The sequence below is a fragment of the Pholcus phalangioides genome, unplaced genomic scaffold (genome assembly GCF_987345545.1).
Source record: "Pholcus phalangioides strain wild (caught in Gottingen) unplaced genomic scaffold, Ppha-v1.0 ptg000007l_1, whole genome shotgun sequence".
Classification (NCBI taxonomy): domain Eukaryota; kingdom Metazoa; phylum Arthropoda; class Arachnida; order Araneae; family Pholcidae; genus Pholcus; species Pholcus phalangioides.
The window spans coordinates 55,063,362-55,087,585 of NW_028301600.1; the positions used below are offsets into that span (position 1 = coordinate 55,063,362).

At 33.9% G+C, this 24,224-nt stretch overlaps 1 protein-coding gene across 1 annotated transcript in view; it reads right to left on the reverse strand.

Moving 5' to 3' along the window:
- dsd (attractin-like protein dsd) overlaps positions 1 to 24,224 on the reverse strand; it is an 83,420-nt gene that overhangs the window by 17,484 nt on the left and 41,712 nt on the right. The window contains exons 15-18 of the mRNA XM_089233559.1: positions 13,200 to 13,409; positions 12,587 to 12,787; positions 10,644 to 10,721; positions 3,211 to 3,370 (exon numbers count right to left, since the gene is read on the reverse strand). Of these exons, the coding sequence (XP_089089685.1) occupies positions 3,211 to 3,370; positions 10,644 to 10,721; positions 12,587 to 12,787; positions 13,200 to 13,409 (649 nt within the window). The remainder of the gene's footprint in view (positions 1 to 3,210; positions 3,371 to 10,643; positions 10,722 to 12,586; positions 12,788 to 13,199; positions 13,410 to 24,224) is intronic.

Below are 24,224 nucleotides of genomic sequence, written 5' to 3' on the forward strand. Positions count from 1 at the left end.
GGACAATATTCTCTGGAAAACAATTATAAATAACTTGCAAATATTCTTATTATTCTCGATAATAATATTCTCCATTAATTTATAATAGTAGTTCTTCCTGAGAGTAGTTCTGAAAAATAATTCTCTGGCCCCCATCTTGAAGTTCATAGTCCATAATATTAAACTTTGAAAGTCAGAAAATGAGACCAACGTGGCTGAATTGCACAAATTGCAAAGAAATATGGGTGATACAAAATTTAAGTGTATGTACAGGACATCCATAATTAAAAGACCCTATTTTAAAGTAGCCTACAGGCAAAACCAGTCGTCAGAAAATTGTAATATTTTGTGGAGGACTTCATGAAGTGATTGGAATTTGTTTTGGGGGGGGGGGGGATAATTGCACATGTCGCCACCAGAGGGCATTTTATTAAGAAATGACACATTTAGGCAAATGTTTACAATTTTAACAATTGTTAAACACTTTTACAATTGCTACTGCAACAAAACATGTTCCACATGGCCATCATTTTCAGATACCATGTAAAATCGGAAGTTGGCATGTTCCACAACTGACCAAAGTGTGTGCGGGGAAATGTTCAGCACGTGGCATGAAATGCTGCCTAGGTAAGGTAAAGTTCCCTGACTGTCACGACTTACCATAAGTTTCAAATGCCCCCAAAACCAAAAACCATATGGATTAACATCAGGGGATCAGGCAGGCCATAGATTAGGGAAGTGCCGGTTGATGACATATTCTTCTGTAAAATGGTTTTAAGAACATTCTTAACACACACTGCAATGTGTGGAGGAGCTCCGTCTTGCATAATGATTGTGTCTGCAAGGCAGTGACGTGCTTGCAGAGCAGGAAAAATTTTGTTCTGTAACGGCAATGCATATCGCTTCCTGGTGATCGAACATGTCGCTGGACTTGTAGAATGTAACTCCTCATAGAAGTAAGGACCAAGAATAAATGACGCAGTAAGTAATCCACACCATACCGTCACTTTTGGTGAATGCAACAGAACCTCTAAGATAGCGTGCGGATTTTCTGGTTCCCAAATTCGGCAGTTGTGAGTATTGATTGCACCATCCAAGTGAAAATGTGCTTCGTCTGTCCAAAGGATATTCCAAGGTCATTCTGAATCGACCTCAACGAGCTAGAAACTGCAATGAGAGTGTCATTAATCATGGGGAAAAACCACTGCACAAGTGAAAGTCTGTACAGATAATATCAGAGGATATTATGCATGATCTTATGAACAGTTCAATGTGGCCTATCCAACGTGTGTGCTACACGCCTGACACTATGAGAATTTGAAAAGCTCTGTCCTCTTCTACCTGAAGCAAAACCTCCTCTATTGCGCCAATAGAAAAGGGTTTTCTTCCTCTTCCAAGATGAGCAGCCAATGATCCCGTGGTTTTGAATTTTGTTATCATACTCCAAAGGTTTTTTAACATTCAGTGGACCTTTTGAAATCTTCCAAGTCTGATATTTCCATAGAGCAGTTACTGCGAAATTGCTGTTTTGGTAAAACAATTTAACCAAGAAAGCACAATCTCGTAAACTTATCGTCATTGTGAGCAGCAAACACATTGAGAAACAAGATCTCTGCGAATGTTTCTAGGTTTTATAACAGCTGCTGTGCGACATCACATAAATGTACATGTTCACTACAGGTATTCAAAGTGAAACGCCCTCTGGTGGCAACATGTGCAACTAATTTTTCCCCCTGAAACAAATTTCCATCCCTTCATGAATTCCTCTACAAAATTTCACACTTTTCCGATGATTGGTTTCGCCTGTAGGCTAATTTAAAATAGGGTCTTTTAATTATGGATTCCCTGTACATTAAAAAATAACAGTTCTGTATCTTAGAATGAAGGTCATTATAAAAATTGTTTCCCTTGTCAATCCACTTTGGTTTAATTTGTTTTGCTTTGAACTGGAATCTGAAAATTTATCATATTTTAAAAAGAAATTTTTCGATATTCAAAGGTTTCCAAAATCTTCATAATAAAAACTTTTGAAATCTCTTACAATGACCACGAATATTCTAAAACTAAAAGTTGTCAGTATAGAGGTGATTATGCCCGTTTTGTTTTACATGTTTCAGGCAATGAAAACTGAATTATATTTTACAAGATAAACAAAATTAGTAAAATCTTTTTATTACTTAAAAAAAATGAATATTCTTGATTTCTAATTTTTATATCCAGAACGTCTCTAGTTTAAACAATGTGCAAACACCACTGGCATTTACCAGCACTATACGAGTTTTTAGATACTGAGCGTTCAGCATTTAAAATGTAACCAATTTGCACATTGCATGAAATGGCACACAGCTGATCCCCCCCCCCCCCCCGCCCATATCTTAAAGCCAGGCAATGAGGCTGGGACATTTGGTGGTCCCTCAGGCCAGAATTTTTCATGAGCCCCTCAATTGATGTAAAAAAAACAAAAATTTATAAGATTTATTGAAAAGTAGAACAGTGTGTGCATGTGTGCACTCAAACTTAATGACAATGGAACCTTTATTTGGGGGGTCTCCCAAGCCCATTTGTTCAACAACCCTGTAGCCATCTTAGAAAGTTTTCACTGTACTAATCATAGAAATAATGATCATATTTTATAACATCAAAAATATAAAGTATAATTAAATAATTAATAGCTAAGCAAATTATAAGATATCAGTTTTACAAAATTATTTTATGTTTGCTTGAAAACAAATAATAGAAGACTTGAATCGCATATTGCAGCCATGTGTATCAGTACGTGACTTATCAGCAATTTAATCAATGGGACCCAAGGCAAATGTGGGCCCCCAAATGATTAAAGATTTTTAAGGTTTTTTTTTTTTATTTATTTCTTACTTCAATCCTTTATTTTATTCGGTTACCAGAAGTTTGATTCAGTGTTTTATCACCAAAAGACATTTTTTACAGACGTTAAAAATTCATTAAAAACTACACCAGAAGAAATTTCAATACCCTGATTAAGGTAAGCAAACAAGTTTTTGGTCAATTTTTCCCCTTTTTCTTCCAAGCTGCTATAAAAGAATACTACAGATCTTATTACATACTTCGGGAAACCATTCTCAAGATCATTTGAGAGAGAGAGAGAATGCATGTTATGTTCTCATCAGAATTTCATTTCATAGATGTATGTGAACATAGGGAAAATTTAAATTAACATAACTGGTACACACTTAATTGATTAAAAAAACTTACCTGTTGCAATGATGGCCATTGATTCCTTTTGTTGTGCAATAACATCTGCCAGTTTCCCGATGGCAGAGATCTCCATGGTTATTACAGAAGCAAGGAGTACAATTTCCACCATTAACTGGATCCCCATGATAACCAGCTAAACACTGATGGCAATGATTACCTGTAAGATTAGTATAAAAATTTAGAAATAAACTTACAGCATGAACATTTCATATCATGTTGTTTTATTTGCAGTCAACCAATCATACCAGAGAGGCTTGGTTTCAAAATTAAAACCTTGTTGTATTTGGATGCCATAAATTGATAAAGATATATATAACTATACTAAATTGGACCAAAAAACTTTCAAACTGCACCAGAAAGATAAACAGATTAAACATTTTTTGTAGAAACACTGAGGCTAATTTTTCATTAACAATCTCATGTCTTTTTACATGCTGCAGCGTTATCTAAGCAGCATGTAATTTTCATGCAAAAACTAAAAAGTTCAAAAATCCAGTGTTAGAAACACTGCTTTAGATGAATGGTAAAATATTTAAAATGTCTCGACTAAGATCATCAATGCTTAAAAAAAAATAAAAAATTTCTAGAGAAAGGCAATTGGAAAAAAATTTCATTGAACAGTCTGGAGCTTTGCATTGGCTACAAGAGCTGAAAGTAAACTTTTAAAACTTTCTAAGCTGTGGCTTTATCATGGGAAATTATAGTAAGTACCATACCGTAAATGTGGGCAACTTTGGCCTATTTTTAAACAAATTAAAAGAAAATTGGCTTCCCAATAAACCCAATATTATTACTACTTTTAAAAGTTCTGGTAACCTTTTTAATCTATAGGCTATCTCATATTATGTATGTATGTGAATAAAAAAACAAATTTTTTTAACTTGAGCTAATCAAAACAAAAAAAACATTTTGGGCTAATGTATGTGGCCCTTGTTTGTGGGTAATTTTGGGCCAACTTCACTTTTTCCTATCTTAAAGCATTAAATGAAAACCTGGGGTATTTCTTGAATATGGTCTCAATAAAATTTGAATTTTTGAAAGAAAAATTATAATTCGATTTGTATTGATCATAAAAACAGCAGAATTTACATATTTTTTTAAATTTTTAATTAACAAACTTGTCTTACAAATTGACCAAAAAAAGACCCCTTTTAACAGTCTTTGCAGGCTTAATTATTGAAAACACATAATCACAAATTTCATCAATGTGACTAGCAAATGCAAGTTCTTCTTTGGCACTAAAAACCTTTGGATGATCTGGTTTGCTAGAAAATGCATTTTTAAGTTTGTTTTTAGGTATGCTAAAGTTAGGTATGCTAATGTATGCGTTTCAAGGTATGCTAATGTATGCATTTCAAGGTATGCTAATGTATGCATTTCAAGGTATGCTAAAGTTATCTGCAGCTTGCCTTTCATTTATTTTGATAGATCTACTTGCATCTAAACAAATTTGAAAGCTGCTATTGCTGTAGACTGTATAACTTCAATTTCCAAGCTAACACTACTACTAATAATGTCATCTTTCCAATCTGGAAACAAAAACTTGAAATAGGATAGGTATTTAACAAATAAACATAATTATCAATGCATAATTATGTTTTGAAGTATACTAACAAATGAATTACCAAGGGCTGCAAAAATATGACTCGCTATGACCCATTAAAATGTTGGGCTAAAGTAGGTTATTTTTAAATTACCTTAAATTACCACAACTTAAATTTTTAATTAATGTTTTCAGAAAAATTGAAAACTTAAATAAAATTTTAATCACATTACAGTTAAAAGCATTAAATTGTGTTTCTAATTAGGTATCTACCTAACTTGACAAAGCTGGATTACAACCCCCTTCCCTCCCACAGTTGAAAGTTTCAGAGGAAAAACCACTTGTAATCATAACATACAAAACCACCACTGTTGCTGCTTAGTCGGAACATTTGTGACTAACTTGATGTACTCAGTTGCCTTGCTTAACCATTTAAAGGCTGACCTATGAACAGGCACTTATTGCTTTGAAATTTGGAATTCAAGGTCCTTTTACATGATTATAAATAGATCAACTTTGAAATTTGAAAAAAAGTTTTCTTTGTTTTCACAATGTTCTATAAATGGAACATTGGCACGTGGGGAGAGGTGAAAGATGTCACCTATATTCTGACGATTATTTATTTCTGGAGTAGTTTATCACACAAAATTTTCTATTTTCTACCACAAATTTAAACTTGTAATACATACCAGTTTTTTTAACACAAAAATATGTGCAGAAAATTCAAAAATTTTTCTAATGTTCACGATAAAAGAAGGAAAACATCTCTGGTGGACCCATCTGTCACATTGGTAGCATTTATACATAGTTTTTTTGGCAAACCACTTACCGTCCTAGCATCACAGAAACAATATAATGGTCATCAGATGACCAGACATCTTTTTTTCAGTTGACAATGTGGACCTGGATGAATGGTTAACCCCTCCTTTGTACGTAGAAGGTTCATTGTCACTTCTCTTCAGAATTCCAAATGTGAAATACAATCCACTTCTCGCAACTCAGAATGAATTATCCAACATGCTATAATGGTCATATGGCAAATCTTTCTCCAATGGAATCCACAGCTGTGGTTATGATCTGGTTTTTTTTTATCCCATGCAACAGTTGTTGTTTTTTTTTGGATTACTCAAAACCTTCTTGCCTTTTCTTGAAATTTTCACATGAGTGTTGCACTTACATTTTGCTCCCATTTTCTACCTTACATTTTTTGAAAAACCCGCTTTGGTAGTTTTTAACACTTCATCCTCGTTGTTGCAAAATATGTCTACAATTCAACATATATCTGTTGGAACTGTTGTCACTAAATCATTTTCATCAATATCCTCTTCATCCGTGATGTTTTCAGGCTCATTAACAGGTAATTGACATATATCTACGTCCTCTAATTTGAAGAATCTGAATGAATTTCAAAATATCCTACAGCTTCTTCCAACGTGAGATATCTTTTGACATGGTTACACACAGCTGAGCATAACAAAACTATCTACGAATGACAATCTTGGTCTAATTAGTATATGGTTCACGTGCATTTCTAAGAATGCAAGAATAAAAAAAGTACTCAACCAATGTAAACAATCTTACCCCAGAAAGCACATTCCTCTGTGTCAGATTACCCAGAATTTGTCCTTATGCACATGTTGATGATAACAACACCCTGTGGTTCGAATGCAAAAATCGAAGCAGTGCACTGCACTGCACATTAGATATCCCTAGAATCCCGCTGTCTTGAAAGGCCAATGTTTAATAAATGAAATGTGCATTTTTGAAAGAGCGTATAACAGTACAAAGAAACTAATTGATTTACTTTGATTGATATATATTAAGTGGTAGAAACACAAAATTATTTTCAATTTACTTCAAAATTGAAATTTTGGCAAATTTTAATCGACATAGAGAAGAAATGCCCAAAAAATATAAAATTTCAAAATTCTGTCAAAAAAGTTTATATTAACCTTGAAATTTCCAAAATTTATTTCCAAAGAAACACTCTTCTATACGGTAAAAATTGGAAATGTTGGAATTAATTTTATCTGATATTTTTGCAAATAAAAACTTTTCCATTTACAGAACATTAGCCTTCAAACAGTTAATACTGCTACTTAGCAAAAACTACAAAAACTAGTTCCAAAAATTTATTTCTACAGTAATTAGAGTATACCTTATCGTTTTAGGCAAAAGTAACCCATATTTACAGTAACTTCCTATAATCTTCCTTTATTATTGTAAATAGGTAATTTTCCATTTTTCCCTTTATTACGGGAAATACCATAATTTTCTGCATATAATCAGAGGTGATGTGTAATCCACAGATAAGTTTTACTACTTTGAAGGGTTTAATCTGCATATTGCAAATTTCATTCTCCAAAATGATATTTTAATAAATGGAAGAAATTGTTCGTCATGTTTTTACAGAAAAAATATTGATTTTTCTACTTGCATGTATAAAATAAATGAATAATAATAACCTTAAAAAAAATAACAAATAATAATCTTGAAAGGCACAAAGTTATTTAAAATATTAGGAGGGCTCAAAAATATTGTGTGTGTGGGGTTGATCCAATGTTTCTGTAGGTGTTATCAAGATGGTGGCAAATATTAAGTGGGCTCTGGGCTCATGGACTGGATAAAAGTTTGTCTATAATAATTCAGCATTACATAGTTTGCTAGCAGTTTATTTGGCATTATATAGTTATTTGTCAATTATGTTATATACCAGACGGTTTTTTTTTGACAAGATATTATGCTTCAGAATTAATTTCGAAATGTGTACTTTTTATTTAATACGTTTCATTGCATGTCACTGATTTATGCATGGTGCTAAAATCTAAAAACTCAGTTCAAGTAAAGGAAATTAAATTCAGGGGCATCAGAAATGTTTTCAAATGTGCCAACTTTTTGAATCCAGAAATCCGGAGATTCTCCCAAGGGGGGTACCCCCCCCCAGCACTCATAGACTTGATAAAAAAAAAGAAAAATTCACAAAAAAAATATTTTTTTTTAATCAATTAAGAAAAAGTTCCATCCCCCCCAGGCAGGTTCTGCATTGCCCCTGAGCAGAATATAATTCCATCTCAGTCTTTCCATGCAGAATAGAGAAATCACATCTACATACTGTTCATAAAACATAAGTGTTTCCTTTTGTGGATGCTTACCAGTGATTGATAATCTTGGGTATATGAACTTTTAAAAGCTTTATATAGCTTAAAGTTTTACATTTTCTTTCTGAAGACATATTTAATTGGATGAAACAATTTAAAAAATTAAAAAATGCAAAGCTGCTGACGAAAAACCTGTTTACCATACGGCTGTGAATGGAATACAGTAACGATTATACAGGAATTTCGGCAACCAAGGGCTTCCCCCTGATAAATGATTGCCGATAAACGCTACGTAAACAGTCACGTCTTTGCCAGTTGCTTAAATGTGGTCACCCAGACTTTTTTTACGGCTGCTTGATGGAAATGACCACGGTTGTCATCTATGGGTGTTTTCCCTAATGACGACGGCAGTCATTGATGTCATGACAACGTGAAAGCTCACGTAAAATCTCATTTTCCACCAAAATACGGAAAAGTTTTAATAAATCCGGAGAACAGGAGGAAGGATGAAAAATCCGGAGTCTCCCACCTGAATCCAGAGAGTTGGCAGGTTTGTGTTTTAGACACTCATGGGCACTGATGCTCGGCTTGAGCTTCATGTAAAAATTCTGATTTTTTAAAATAAATTCTGGATCGTTCAGACACAAGAAAGTTGAAAGTTCAGTCAGAAAATACTGGTGGGGGGGGGGTGCTCAAGCACCCATGGCTTTGATACAACAGTTTCACCTACAAAGTTATATAAACAGTTCCTAATAAAAACAAGGCTTGTTTTAAAACGAGAAACAAATGATACGAATACTTATTCCTCTATTGAAAATCTTCCCCTACTGTAGTGGTGAAGATTCACTCATACAGAGGTTCCCCAATCTCCATACACTACATCGCCTATTGTTATTGAATCACTAGAACCTGCACTTGCAAGCATATAAAAAAGTCATCTAACTAAAATAATCTCTTTTCACTGTTTTGGAGAAACTGTGAAAAGAACTCCAAACAGTTACTGAACTGTTTTGGAGAAAACAGTGAAAAAGTTTCTACTTTTGGTGAATCCTTGCATGGGGGAAGAAAGGTACATTTCATTGAAAGAAGGAACAAGAAAAAAAACATTAGAGAGATTGAGAAATTCAGATAATTTTGTAACTTTTTTTATGCAGGAAAATATGGTACATGAAATTCAATCACCTTTTTAACAAAACTGACACTTGCGAGAAGAAATTACTTCTGGCAAGTTACTGAACTGTGTCTTTTTCAGTTACTGAAACCCATTTAACAAGTTAATTATGCACGTTTCACTGATGACTGACAGCACAAAAAAGTATTAGAGTACAGTCAAAGCTGCTTATTAAACCCACGAATAATGTTCACTTTTTCAAAGAACAGAACAATTGAATATATGGAAAAAATGGGAAAAAAAATTATAGGTATTGAGACTGTGGATGTTATCTTTTCTTTCTCCTGTAGAAATGTTTTTTTGCATATTCTGAAGCTAAAGTTTATCAAAACTTCTTTTTTTCCCCTCTAAGTTATTTTTACGCTGCAAGACTATGGGAGGCTGTGGAAAGTGTTTTGTTCTCGCTCCTTTGTTGAAAAACATTTTCACACTCTGTAATCAGTCCGTAGTATTCGCTGTGAGCCATGTACGTGTAGAACAGCTTTGGCAAGGGCCTTCCTATAGTGAAGACATATTTTTGACAAAAAATAAAGATCTTTCCTCCAGATCTAGAATAGTTTCTTTCAGTTGACCAGATTCAAATTTCTTTTTTCGAGAGGTTTTCTCAAGGAATGTATGAAACACATTGTAATTAAAAAATGTCATTCATGATATACATTAGTCAGCTTCGTTTTAAGGCCTCACAATGGCTGAATAAAAAATGCAGGATTTTAGCTTAAAAGAAAAAAAAATACACTTTTGGAATTTAAAAAAACCCCAACAAAAAAACAATGATAAAAAAATTTACAATCAATTATGTAGTACGGAAAAAACAGAGTTGTCACATTTCACCAATATCTATTTACCACATGTCCCATGTAACTGAACAGGATATATGGTCACCATACTTGCAAATAGGATTTTTTGCAGATGTCATCATCATTCAGTTATTTGTTATCAGAAACCACGAGTCTCGATGTGATCATATTAAGTAGCATGGACTGTATTTACAACAAACAGAAATGAATATTAACTATACTGACATAAACACCAATATGACAAAATAAAAATTATGTTTCACATAAAAATTAACCTAATAGTTAATTATTAAACATATTTCTGATATTTGATAAGGGGGGGGGGAGTGACACCTGGAATATTGTATTATAAACATATTTAATATTTCAGACAAACGTTTGAAAGACAAAACGTTCGTTTTGACAAACGAAGAAACATACAAAATTTATGCAGGGTGAGTGAAACTTGTCATATCATATAATTTTATTAAAATCATTCACATATTTTGAGTTACTAGCGTTGCACAGCATAAACACAAAAAACACATCAACAAAAAATACTCTAAACTTCATGGGTCAAGTGAGTGGTTTTCAAACTGTGCTATGTGAGATGGGGAAAAAAGGGGCACTTTAGTGTATTCATGTTTTACTTGGGCTAAGTTAGAGCATTACTGCTCTGTGACCAAAGAAGTTTAGAAGCAGCTGTGTTAAATGAATAAGGCTATCATCAGATAGACATTTAAACACAAAAAAAAAATTCTAGAATTTCTGTTCAAATATCTTCATGTCAAAAGAAAATTAACACTTTAAAGGACTTAAATTTAAAGAAAATATGTATTTACCTTCTGTAAGATGATGACAAGGCATCAGACACTTATCGGTACCATTAAGACATGTACTATGGCCATTACATTGACAGGCTAAAAAAATTGAATAAGTCAGTCAAAATTTCATTATAAACTGGAGAAAAATCATAAATACATCATAGTAAACAAAACTGCCAATTTTACGGGTTGGTACTTCTCATACAGATTTTAAAAAATCTTATTTATCATCAAGGTTGCACCATTTTTTGTGTATCTCATTTATTACCTCATACATCGGCACATACAGTAAATATTTTGATTGAAATTGTTAAAATTTGACACTCAATAGAAATTATATATCAGCTGATTGCAAAAAATTTAATATTAAAAATTAGAGTTGAACTATAGTTTAATTCAAATTTTATGAACTTACTTTAACTTTCCTATTCAATTTAATGTCAAAATTACTTGTTAAATTAAATTTTTTTTCCCAAATGTATTGAATAAAAATTTAAAATTTAATGAAAAAAAAAATCATGCTTTTGGAACAAGTGACCTAGGTAATTCTGAAAAATCTGACAAAATATGTCAGACTTTGTCTCAACTTAGCTGTTAAACAATAAATCTAACAGAAAGTTTAAATAAATGTTCCCCAAAAACCTAACATACATTTTTGCAAATGATGAATGCATTTCTTTTCTATAGAATACAGTTTAAACAGACATGCTGTCATTCTGTCTACTGAGCACCCTGTGAAGAAGTGTAAAGCTGGTCCTGACAGAAATCCTGTGTCATATGATCAATTTAAAATTAAGTACAAACGCTCTTTCCTGTGAAAAATAGCACCTGTTGCGTGCTGAAGCATATATCAGAATTTTTTCATTTACATTTGTTGTTTTTCTTGGATACATGGGCAGAGATACCAGGAGGGGGGCATCATCCCCCCCCCCCCCAGGATCAAAGATGGAGTCGACTGATCGAATGTATACATAGTCCCGTTTACGTGTGCAAGATTGGAGGTTGCTTTGGTGATAATTACCAGCATGGCAACTTTTTTCCCCTCGTAGGGGGAAAAAATGGGAGAAAAGCGCATCAAAAAAAGCCCATCTTTCTTGGGGTGGATTGGTGGTCGACACCGACCTTCTCTCCCATAATCCTTTGTGCTGCAAAAACTACTGCAAGCTCCTTCGTCAGCCATCTTGAATCAAGCACTTCCGTTCAACCCACTTAACCAGTGATGACTTCCGGAAAGAAGAGGGGGATTACTGGCATAAACTAAACATCATGTGAATGGTTTGTAGCGAAAATCCCCATTACCAGGAACTTCCCGGGATGTTTTATTGCACATGTGAACGCGGCTTATATGGATATATGAATTGACATCGTCATCCTGCCCCCCCCCCAGCAATAATGACCATGCTCCCCAGACTTCTAAGTCTATCACCGCGGCTATGCTTGGATATATGGGGCCATTCAAGTATTACGTAAGCAGATTTTCAGCCATTTTTGACCTCCTTGTCAGCAAAACACTGCCCCCCCCCCCCCGTCAGCAAAATTTCATCAGCAGCTTATTTCATATCTTCAAAAGGGGGTGGTTGATGACGTAAGAAACCTTCAAACCCCCCCCCCCCTCATCAAAACTCAGCAAATCCGGAACCACCACCCCCCTGATGCTGACGTAATACTTGAATGACCCCTATCATTTAATAACTGATTCTTATATATCTCTGAACAATATGGTGAGATTCTGGTCTGGATATTTTATGAAAGCAATCCATTTTTGTAGATCCTTTTTGTTACATTTGAAAATTTAAAACTAATCAAAAACCATGGATAAAAAAAAATGTAGAATAACCCATAAGATTTATTTATTTAGTTTAGAAAAAATAAAATTGAATTTTATGTTGAGTGAATGCTGAATTCAGTAAAATACTGAAAAATCCATCTTAATTAAAATATGCAATATATAAAAAAGTTACCTGGGCAAGATGTGAAATACCATTGGTTTGTAGGGCAAATGGAGCTATTAAGTACATATGTTGCACCATCAAACATAACAGGACCACCAGAAGATCCTTCTAAACACATTCCTAAGCCAGTTCCACTACCATCATCACACCATCCACACCTTGGATTTTTTTGGCATCTCTCACATGTTTGTATATCACGGCAATTCAAACCTGAAAGTAATTGGGTTTATGTTTAATTCCACAACTTCACAACAGTTGGTACAATTTTTAGGATAACAACTATTCAATGTTGATTTGTGTTTGCTACAAACATATTAAAATTACAACAAAAACAAGGTTTATAACCAAACTAGTTATTTCACATATGACTGTTTAATTGTGATCTTTTTTATAGTAGTATAACTGAAGACTGTCATTCTCTTGCACTTGTATTAACCCCTTCTTTGCATCAGGCAAACCTTACTATAACTGTAAACAATGCAAAACAAGACATGCATACAGCCCTAGTATGGAAGAGGTTAATGACAATAAAAAAGCAAAACACTACTAAAGTATTCGTTTTTTCTTAAGTTTTCAAGTGTTAATGTCTACTGACAAAACTATACTGGAAAATTATACTAACCACGGCACTTCATCAGCTGTGTAGTCCACTCCATACATTGGGCAACAGGAAAAACTGCAGCATAAGCATTAGATTCTATACACATATTCTGACTACTACACCACATGCAAGGACCTTGTGTACAATTTTCACATGTATACCTGCTACTGCATGGAATTTCACATTTCACTCGATAATCATCAGTGAGGATAGCTTTCTCCGTCCCATTACCTAAAAAGAACACAACAACTATTTTAAACTCCAATATACCTGATACCTCCCATTACCTGAAAATAACACAACGAATATTTTAAACTCCAATGAAAGCGAGCATAAGTGTAAGAAACATTTCAAGAAAAAGGAAAGAACCAGAGTGGTTGATAAATCCAGATTTAAAAAAAAATCATTTATATAAATTGCAAAATTAAAAAATTCTCTCTGTGTTTTTCCCACATTTAACTATAATTATATATTCTAAAAAAAGGTTAGCGAGAATTATCGACCAATCAGCCTTTTATCAGTAATTTATATAAAATCTCCACCAAAGTGCTGACATATACGCTTGAATCCACATTGGGCACAGTCCAACCAAAAGAACAAGCAGGTTTTCAAAGTCAATTTAATCCAAACAGTCATCTCATGATTTTTAGAAAGCATTTGATTCTGTCTCCACATCTACTGTTCTTAAAGCTTTCAATGAAATTGGGGTAGAGAAGACTTACATCAATATCATTAAGAAAATATATGACAAAGCAACTGCAACCGTTCGTTTGGATAAAGGAAAAGCAAAGATTAAACTTGGAAAAGGAGCCAGACAGGGAGACACTATCTCACCAAAGCTCTCACCCGCTGTTTTAAAAGAATTATTCAAAAAACTGGATTGGGATAAGAAAGGAATTAAAATAAATGGAGAATTTCTGAACCATTTGTGTTTTGCCAACAACATTGTTATTATCAGCAGTAATCCAGACAAACTAGAAGAAAGGATACAAGAACTGGCAAAGGCAAGTATCCAGGTGGTTTTGAAAATGAATTTGCAATAGACAAAAGTTATGTTCAAGTTCTTTACTTGGAAGAAGATCCTGCTCAACAACAGTGATAGAAGTAGAAAGCCATGTATACCTGGGACAAGAAATTACCAAATCACCATGCATAATGGAATTATTAATGAAATAAACAGAAGAAGGATCAGATGGAGCACTTTTGGAGAAAACTGTGTAATTCTGAACAGCTACATGCCATTATGCCTGAAAAAGAAAAATGTTTAACCAGCGTGTACAACCAGCACTGACTTAAAAAGCTGAAACATGGACACTCACAAGCAAGACGATACAAAGGCTACAGACAGCACAAAGGAGCATGGAAAGATGTATGCAGACGTGCCAACTTTTGGGATCCAGAAATCCGGAGATTCTTCCGAGGGCCCCCCCCCCCCCCCCCCCCCGGTACTCAGGCTCCATCAAAAAAAAAAATTTTTTTAATCCCAGTTAAGAATAAATTCCATTCCTTCCCCCCCCACCCCCGCCAAGGCAGGTTCTGGATTGCCCCTGAGAAAATATAAATTCCATGTCAGTCTTTCCATACAGAATAGAGAAATCGCATCTACGTACTGTTCATAAAACGTGTTTCCTTTCGTGGAATGCTATCAGTGATTGATAATCTTGGGTATATGAACTCTTAAAAGCTTTATATAGCTCTTAAAGTTTTATATTTTCTCCATGAAGACATATTTAATCAGAGGAAACAATTTAAAAACTTCAAAATACAAAGCTACTGACGAAAAAACGCCTGTTAATGGAATACAATAACGATCATACAGGGATTTCGGCAACCAAGGGCTTTCCCCTGATAAATGAATACCGATAAACGCTACATAAACAAAGTCACGTCTTTGCCAGTTGCTTAAATGTGTTCACCGACTTCTTTTACGGCTGCTCGATGAAAATGACCACGGCTGTCCTCGACAACGTGAAATCTAATTTTCTGCCAAATCTGGAGAAATTTTAACAAATCTGGAGAGCAGGAGAAAGGATGAAAAATCCGGAGTCTCCCGCCTAAATCCGGAGAGTTGGCAGGTCTGTGTATGTTAGGCATCACAAGAGATGGGAAAATGAATCACCTGGATAAGAAGCCACACACAGGTATAGAAAAAATTAAATGTTTAACATGGAAATGGGCAAGAGGGTGGCATGGACTTTAGATACCCTTCAAGAGTCTCAAAATGTGGTACCTTGGAAGCATTTCTATGTGCTTGCCTGCTCCATCTGGATTATACTGCCTTCTTTGTCTCTTAGGGCTGCAAACCTGCTTAGTGAAATATTAATGACAGGAAATATTCATAGTAGCTGAAAGCCCTATAATTACTATTGTATTGTAATATTGATAATGGGGGCATTATAAAAATTACATTTTCTTTCTGATTTAATCAAATGCGGTACAGGTGCATCAAGTTGACAATAATAACGGCTTGCGAAGCTGAGCTCTACAATCATTTGATTCACAAATATTCTAATATTTGCATTGTGATAAGCCGCAGCATTTCTTTTTCATTTTTTTATTATTTATCATTCAGGGGGTTATTATTTATAGCAATGCACGTGTCATGACACAGTATAAGCAAAATCACATCTATGGTTATAGCTGTAGCAATTTTACTATGTTCCCACTAATGACTTATTTACATATCTGTTAACGATTGGACAAATAGTTTTCTGCACTTATTGAATTTTGTCATTTCGTTTTCATCGCATGTTGCTGCATTTTTTGCTCACAGTCATGTTTCAGCACCATTTTTTTTCTTGAGATTTTTTCCATACTTGACGTTGTTTAATTGCTTCTGTTGGGCCAAGGGTAACTTCAAACTCCATGGAATTCTTTTTTTTGTGTGAATTTTAATTTTAGATTTTTGTGATTTTTTTTTTTAAATTTGGTAGCACCAGTGTACCGTCCATTCAATTCCATCGATGCAAGTGTCGATTTAGCTTTATTAAGTGGATTATTACATGCGTGTATGCAGCAAGGGTTATTCCAATTTCTAATGTGGATTATAACAGTGCTGTGAAGGAAGGAAGAATAAAAAAAACAGGTGAGCAGTAAAAAAAGCTTTTTTGTTTCCTTACGTTATGCCTCAGGATGCTCTTGGGTTGCAACCTGAGGTCTTGGCACCCATAAGGGTAACTAAACTCTATTTTCATCGCCATCCCCAAACAAGATGAATTGACGAGATCTGAAAAGTGGCTGGAGTCAACTAGATGGCAAAAGCATCGTACACAGCAAATTGGAAAAATTTAGGAGACCTTCACCCAGCAGTGAATTGAAAATGGATGATGATATATTCTAAATAAAAATAACTTAAGTAGTTATGCATATTATCGCAGTGGTGGTCTCAAATTTCTGAACTGAAGAATGGCTGTTTCATTTCCAAATTTGGAAAATGAAAAAAATTACAGGAAAAAAAATAGCGAGTGTTAAACTTAGATAAAATTATACCAAGTATTTTTAATGCATTTCAAATGAGAACTCAGTTCCCTTAGTTTACCAGCCTCAATTGTAAAAGCAAATTCCAAAGAGCTTGACAAAAACCTTTAAATTTAGAAGTTTAATATATTCTTTGTATTTTTATAATATATTCTTTGTATTTTTATAATATATTCTTTGTATTTTTATAATATATTCTTTGTATTTTTATAATATATTCTTTGTATTTTTATAATATATTCTTTGTATTTTTATAATATATTCTTTGTATTTTTATAATATATTCTTTGTATTTTTATAATATATTCTTTGTATTTTTATAATATATTCTTTGTATTTTTATAATATATTCTTTGTATTTTTATAATATATTCTTTGTATTTTTATAATATATTCTTTGTATTTTTATAATATATTCTAGTAGTTTTTTATAATCAATGGGATTTCTAGTTAAGGCAAATCCATTTTTATGTGTGGATTTGGATTTGCTTAATTTTTTTTATATATATTTATTATTTAATATTTTATTTATATTTTTCCTCATCTTTGAGGAAACATTGTGTCCCAAGTAGTGAAACACTTCTACATAACAGTACTCAAAGAAACAGAGAAACGTATTGGGATAAAGGAGTTATCATTACAGATGTAATATAAAACCACTATGAAAACTAATTAATATAAATTAAATTTGAGAAATGAAATAAAACATGAATGTTATTGTCTAACAAGATTAATTTTACTCACTGAAAAACCAGTTGATTTCAATCAAAATAATCCAAAATTGTGGGAGTTTTTTTTTCATACCCTGCCAGGGGTATGACTTCCCCTAATAAAATAACTTCCCCCTACAAATATGTGGCAGAGCTTCGCCAATGCTTGGCACTAAAAGCGACTAAGCAGACTGCGCGCGCCAAGCTGCCGGAAGAAGAGAAAATATATATATATAGTTGTTGCGTGTAAGTATGTATAAGATGTTGATGTCTTTCCGTGTATGTGAATTTTTATAAATAAATTCATGTGATTTTTGACAAGTCTCATAATTAGAGTAGAGTCAGATATTATTATCAACCACTATAATCAGCATCGCAAACGTGGTGACCCAGTGTGAAATGATGCAAGAACATCAATTCTTAATAATTGATTGGCACATGGCTGATTAAAAGGTAGGCCAGATTCTTATGTTCACTTTTTCATGTATCCTCTGAGGTGTTAGGAGTGCAATTCCATTCTCATATTCTTATATTAATATTGAACTGATTGTTTGCATGCTCATAATGATGGATCCGAAACCTGAAAATTCAGGAGATGAAAAAGTTAAATTACAATGCGGTCGTGTGTCTGCCAAAGTATCAAATTTTCAGCCAAAAATAAGCCCCCCCCCCTCTACAGGTAGCAATAATTAAGGTATGTGTGTGTGTGCAAATGGAGTTTCATATATATTTAATTTAAAACATGTTAATGTCACTGAGAATATTTTGAGTGCAAAGCATTCTCACGGTAACATCCTAATTTTTGTTATTGCAACGTCGTATGCAGTGTTCGAAATCAAAAAAAAAAACCACAGAATATTTTCTTTATAACAATACACAATTTTGCAGGGGAAACATTAAAGAACAAATTTGGACCACAAGCCAGGTAAGAATGACAGCAAGAAATCAAAAAAGAGGGCTTTATTGTAGGATTCTCTACATGGAGATGAAATATTGCATGTGGCATATTGTAGGAATCTACAATATGTCACAATGGAGCATATAACTTCCAAGTCAAGAGGAACTTGAGGATTTTCTTTGTACACTGATAATTTCCAAAATTAACACAATCAGAGATATTCATTGGTGTTGGGTAAGAGGATAAGCAAATGCAAACTGACATAAGACTTAAATCTGTTACTGTGAAATGTTGTAGTAACTAATGTCTAACAGAAGCATCCAGCAACTTGCAGCAAAGCTTCATCTTACATGTACGCCAAGGCTGGGAAAATCCCAGGCACCAGCAATATTTAGGTTATAATATATATTGTTATATATTTATTTATATTGTTATATATTTATTCATATTGTTATATATTTATTTATATTGTTATATATTTATTTATATTGTTATATATTTATTTATATTGTTATATATTTATTTATATTGTTATATATTTATTTATATTGCTATTTCCAAAAATCAGTATCTCTACAAATTTAGCCAGTTTTTCTTTACATCTTGTATTAACAAGTGGGGAGTGCATCTTTCTCTAAACATATATCGCCATCTGGTGGCCTGATGTCATTTACGAAGTCATAGCTGATTGCTGTCACCGACCACGCATGGTACCATTCAGCATATATGCGCTACATTGGTTAAATACTCTATATCAGTGGTTCTCAACCTTTTTTTGTCCATGGCCCCCTTTCACCCATTTCTCATTCCTGTGGCCCCCCTTGTGAACATGAATAATTTTCTACTCCCCCCTTCCTTCTCCCCCCCCCCCCCGTTTTCCCATTAGAAGATAGTTATTCAAAAATTGTCTGAAGTATAAATATGTTTGAATTGAATTTAATTAATTTTTAATTTATGAAAATAATGAAAAGGCAAAACAAACATAATAGAATACAGTAAAAAATAGAAATTATTTTCAATCAATGTAACAATGCAACTCTGCGCTTGAAGACGGCACAATGTCATCAAGTTACTGTACTGGATGATGAAATTTGTATTATTTCCAGATTAGTTTTTTTGTATGTAAATGGTTATGGTTTCATTGAAAAATGTCAGTTGTAGCTTCCAAAATACGCATTCTTATAATGATAAAAATCGCAAAAAGTGGTAGCAAGCAGTTTTATTAATTTTATTCTTTTCATGCGGATAAAAGTAGTAATGAGGGTGTAGCCACACAAATGAATCACAATTGAAAAGTTCAACCTTTCACGTCATTTTTAACAATAATACATGTATCAAGGATATAGGTTCATGTTGTAGCCCTACTATGAATTTAAAAAAATGAACTAAAATACGTGTGAAATTTTTTTAAATATTTGTTTGAACCATTCATTCCAGAGAAATCATGTACGCAGTGACAAAACTGTTCATGTGAACATAATAATGATTCATTAACAGGATTTCAAGCCCATCGGAAAATATAAATAATCAGATTTTCAAATAAGAAAATCATCAGTTTCAATTCATCATCAGACTTCAATTTCGATACGGCGAAAATCTGATATTCCATTGGATGACAAGCTACCTTCAAGTGGCTTTTTGGTTCATAATATGGCCGCTCTCTCGCAGGTGGATGAAGCAACGTGCGAGTTGGCTTAAACACAGGGCAATATTTCACATAACAGTCCGTATTATATTTAATATACAGGGCGCATAGGTAACGGGGCATATGACATTTTACTGGCGAACCATTGTTCCTAGAAGCATACTTCCTGTTGGAAAAAGTACCCTTAATAATGTTTAGTACTCAGATATTTGATTCATGTTGCCAGGGGTTACATAGTTATTGAAATAAAAATGTTATTTCTTTATGCGGACACCCTGTGCCCCAAAACCCAATGTGAAAGTTGTTTCCCGGTCTCCAACAAAAAAATTCAACGTTTCTAACTGCAATATTCACTGGGATATTCGAAGAAAGGTGGAAAAAAAAAACCAGCATTAAATACGCGGAAACCATTTTATCCGTTGCTGTTTTTTCCCAAATTTCCTCAATTTTTCGAATTTGCATATCTCGGTGAATATTGCACTTAGAAACGTGAAACTATTTTAGTTGGCATCGGGAGAGACAGAGCAACAACATCTTAATTGGGTTCTTTGGCACACGGGGACGGTATAAAAAGTGTTTTTTTTTACTTTATAACTATACAGCCCCTTACAACATGAATGACATATCTGAGTTGGACACGTGATTTGGATACTTTTTCTAGTTGGGTATGTCTCTAAGACTAACGGCCGCCAGTAAAGTGCGGCCCTGTTTCTCATGAGCCTGCATATACACGTAAAAAAATAGTTTGGGGCGAAATAAAGTCGACTCTCGTTTAAACGAATACCGTTATAACGGGAAAACTATCGTTTTAACGAAAACTTTTCTAATCCCCGGGTAAGTTTATATAGGAACGATATAAAAATCTGGAATTCCTTTGTAACGAAATTTCATTATTACGAACTGATTTCTCCGGTATCTTTCTATACATTAGTTCATTATAATGGGGTTTGACTGTATTCCCCCCCCCTAAAAAAAACTGACATTTTTGCACTAAAGTAATTGAACTTCGGCAATTTGATCTGAAAACAGTTCTTTTTATAATGATTATGTCCTTTTTACTTTTATAAATTTAGGAAGGAAACAAAAGGAAGTAAGGGTGGAGAGAAAAAAAGCAAAATGACTAAGAGGGGCTCGGTTGTGCGTAAATGTCTCGAAATTCCACTTGTGCGCAAGGGGATTCGCGCCTCACTCTCAGTTTTATGACAAAATTTGACATTTATGAGACGTTTGACTACGGTCACGATTAATCTCTATTAATCTATAATTAATATTAAAATATTTCATTTATACGAAGAACAATTTCAATTATTTGACATTTTCATTTTGATTCAAACTCTCCAAATCGTTGGCATTTAGACATCATTTCAAACTATCGAATCCACGCAGTTTTTGCAGATTGTGAAAACGCATCGTTGAATTGGTTTTGCATGCGTATTATCAACACTAAAAACCATAAATTTTAGTTTGACAGATAAAAAGAGATGAATTCAGCCGGTTACGGAAATTTCAAAGTAAAGACTTACGTGAGAATTTATTGCACTTTTCTGAGAAATCAGCAGACGCAGTGAGTCTCAAATAAACAGATTTAAATAGCTTTAAATGTGGTCATACGCCTTTTAAGTATTTTTTTTCTAATGTCCACAACATTGTTCTTGCAGGATAGGAAAATTGCATTGAAATTATTTGGGATGTTGCAGGCCAGTAGTAGGCGCCTATCGACATTTCATACTGATGAATGTCTGATCAACTTGTAAAAATTGAGATTATATATATTATATCTCAACAAGGCTATATGACCACAGTGTCAAGGGACACTGTTTAGAGCGCACGGACGATAGTTCATCTTCGGATGGAATCAAGAACTTTCGGAAGATTATGATGTAGATTTTACAGTTGATTTTTTTTCCTCCGTATATTATGATCCGTCCATTGACGAACATTGATTATGTGTGAATTTATATGTGCAATCTATATGCAATATTTTTATTTATTATCCTGAAGATATCTAATAAATTTCCAGACATACCCATCCTCCGGGAACGCTTCGATACCTCAATGAGATGGGAAACGGGGTGTGTTTGGTCTTCAAAGGTCAAAGGCCAGTAGTAGGCCAGTAGCAGGCTTAAGTAGTAGATCAGTTAATTAATAAAAAGCATTGCAGTATCGATTAAAAAAATTTAAAGGTGTAGTGTCAATCTTAGAGGAAGTCTCAATACATTATCTTCTTGGATTGCATATAGACACCAAAAAGCAAACCAAATGACGGTAAGACCGTCTTAAATATGTTTAAAATTACGTTTTTCCTGTTAAATTGAAAGGAATGGCATATGAACACTTGCGATTAAAACAACAAACAGTAATTTTATGCAATTGTAGTTTCTTGAGTTATACAGCAATGTAGTTTTAAAAAATTAAATTTCGCTGGTATTTTTCCTCATGTATGATTTGGTCTCTTGGAGTTCATTATAACTGAATTCGACTTTATTTGTTTTCAGCAGAGGCAATGAATTGGCATCCACTCAAAATTCATAAAAAAATACCCCAGAGCAATCATTCTTTATTCGATTTTTATAAATATATTCCCCATCAGACCACTGCAGAAGATAGCTTTGTGCTAAACTAAATGGCTATCCGTCTGTAATTGCATGAAAATGATGGGCTTTTTATAAGCTTTCATTTTTCACTCATCGACTTCTTGGATTGCATTTCTACCAGTACTCAAAAGAATGTCAATGAATGGTCAACAAATCTTTGTCTGCTTTCTTTATGGCAGCCCTCTTTGAATGAAAAGTCTTCGAACACACACAACTTTCTATCTTTACAGTTACTCCATTTTGCTTAAACCTCTTCTATAGTTTGTGTCAGGGCCTACTGTCACCCCCAAGTCATAAAACCACCGAGATTACATGAATTTATTTTATTTTCTTCCTCATGTTAATGTTACTTGAATAGGGGAAAATTTGCGTAAAAGATATGCTATATATATGCTATTCTATGCATTTTGTTTGCAATTAAATTTTTGTAGTCAGAGTGACTAAAAAAGTTTAATTTCATAAAATTCTTCGTGCCCCCCGTATCAGTAGCCGTGGCTCCCCTTTTGCGAGATTTTCATCCGTGGCCCCCCTGGAATATCCTAGGGCCCACCTGGGGCCATATGGCCCCCGGTTGAGAACCACTGCTCTATATCACTGTAGCTTAGATGGTAGAGCACTCGAACGGCATTCGAGGGGCCCAGGTTTGAGTCCTGGTAGGGGCAGAAATGAAATTTTTCCAAAAATCAGTATCTCTACAAAATTAGCCAGTTTTTCTGTATATCTTGTATTGCTATTGGCACCTAAAATTTTCTTTGTGTAGTTATTAAATTGTTGCACAAAATGTTTGGAATTTATAACAGCATATTTGCCAACATGAAAGAGGGTCACTATGCCTGAAAGTGAAAAGTGGCATTATTTTGGACCTTTTCCTTCGGGTAAAAATTTTTTTGGCACCTAGATTATTTTGTGATTTGTCCAGTCCTGATGTACATAATGTTAGATATAGCATTTTTCTGTTGCAACTTGGGCGCGGTAGCCCAAGTCGATAAGATACTCACCTTAAGTACCAAAGGATGTTTAGAGGTGCCACAAATTTGACACCCGATCCATCCTCGTCCAAAACTTTCCTGATGTGGGGAGGTTCAACAGAAATGGCCGCAACATGACCACAGAAAATGATTACTACTGCAGGAACTACCAAGTATTCTGATCTTACAGTGAGTATAAAAAACAAAATGCCAAACACTGCTGTTCAGAATCGGCAATAAATTATAAGTCCCAGTCTAATTAGCCCTTGTGTGCTGAAAATGACAGTGGTGTGACAAAAATGATCAAATGATCTGTTGCAACTCTTCCTGACTTAAAGTCATTAAATATGTAGTTCTGCACACATTCCTAATTTTACACTAAATGCCTCAGAGGTCCACAATATCTCACATACAATATGCCATCTCCAGTGAAGGTACCCTCATAGAGAATTCTACAATAAAAACTATATTTTTTGGTTTCTTGCTCTCATTTTTACCTGCTCCGTTGTTCAAATTTGTATTCTTTAACACTATTCCGCACAATTGTTTTTGACATAAAGAAAATATCCCAATGTTTTTTGTTTTTTTGGTTTTAAAGTGCTGACATTGCAATAAGAAAAACAGGGTATCACCATTTGATTTTTTTAATTTAATTCACTGTAGCTCAAACCATAAGTGCTTCATGCCATCAACACAACCTTTGAAAGCATACTTCAAAATAAGTAAATATTAAATTTCTCCTTCGTATATCTCA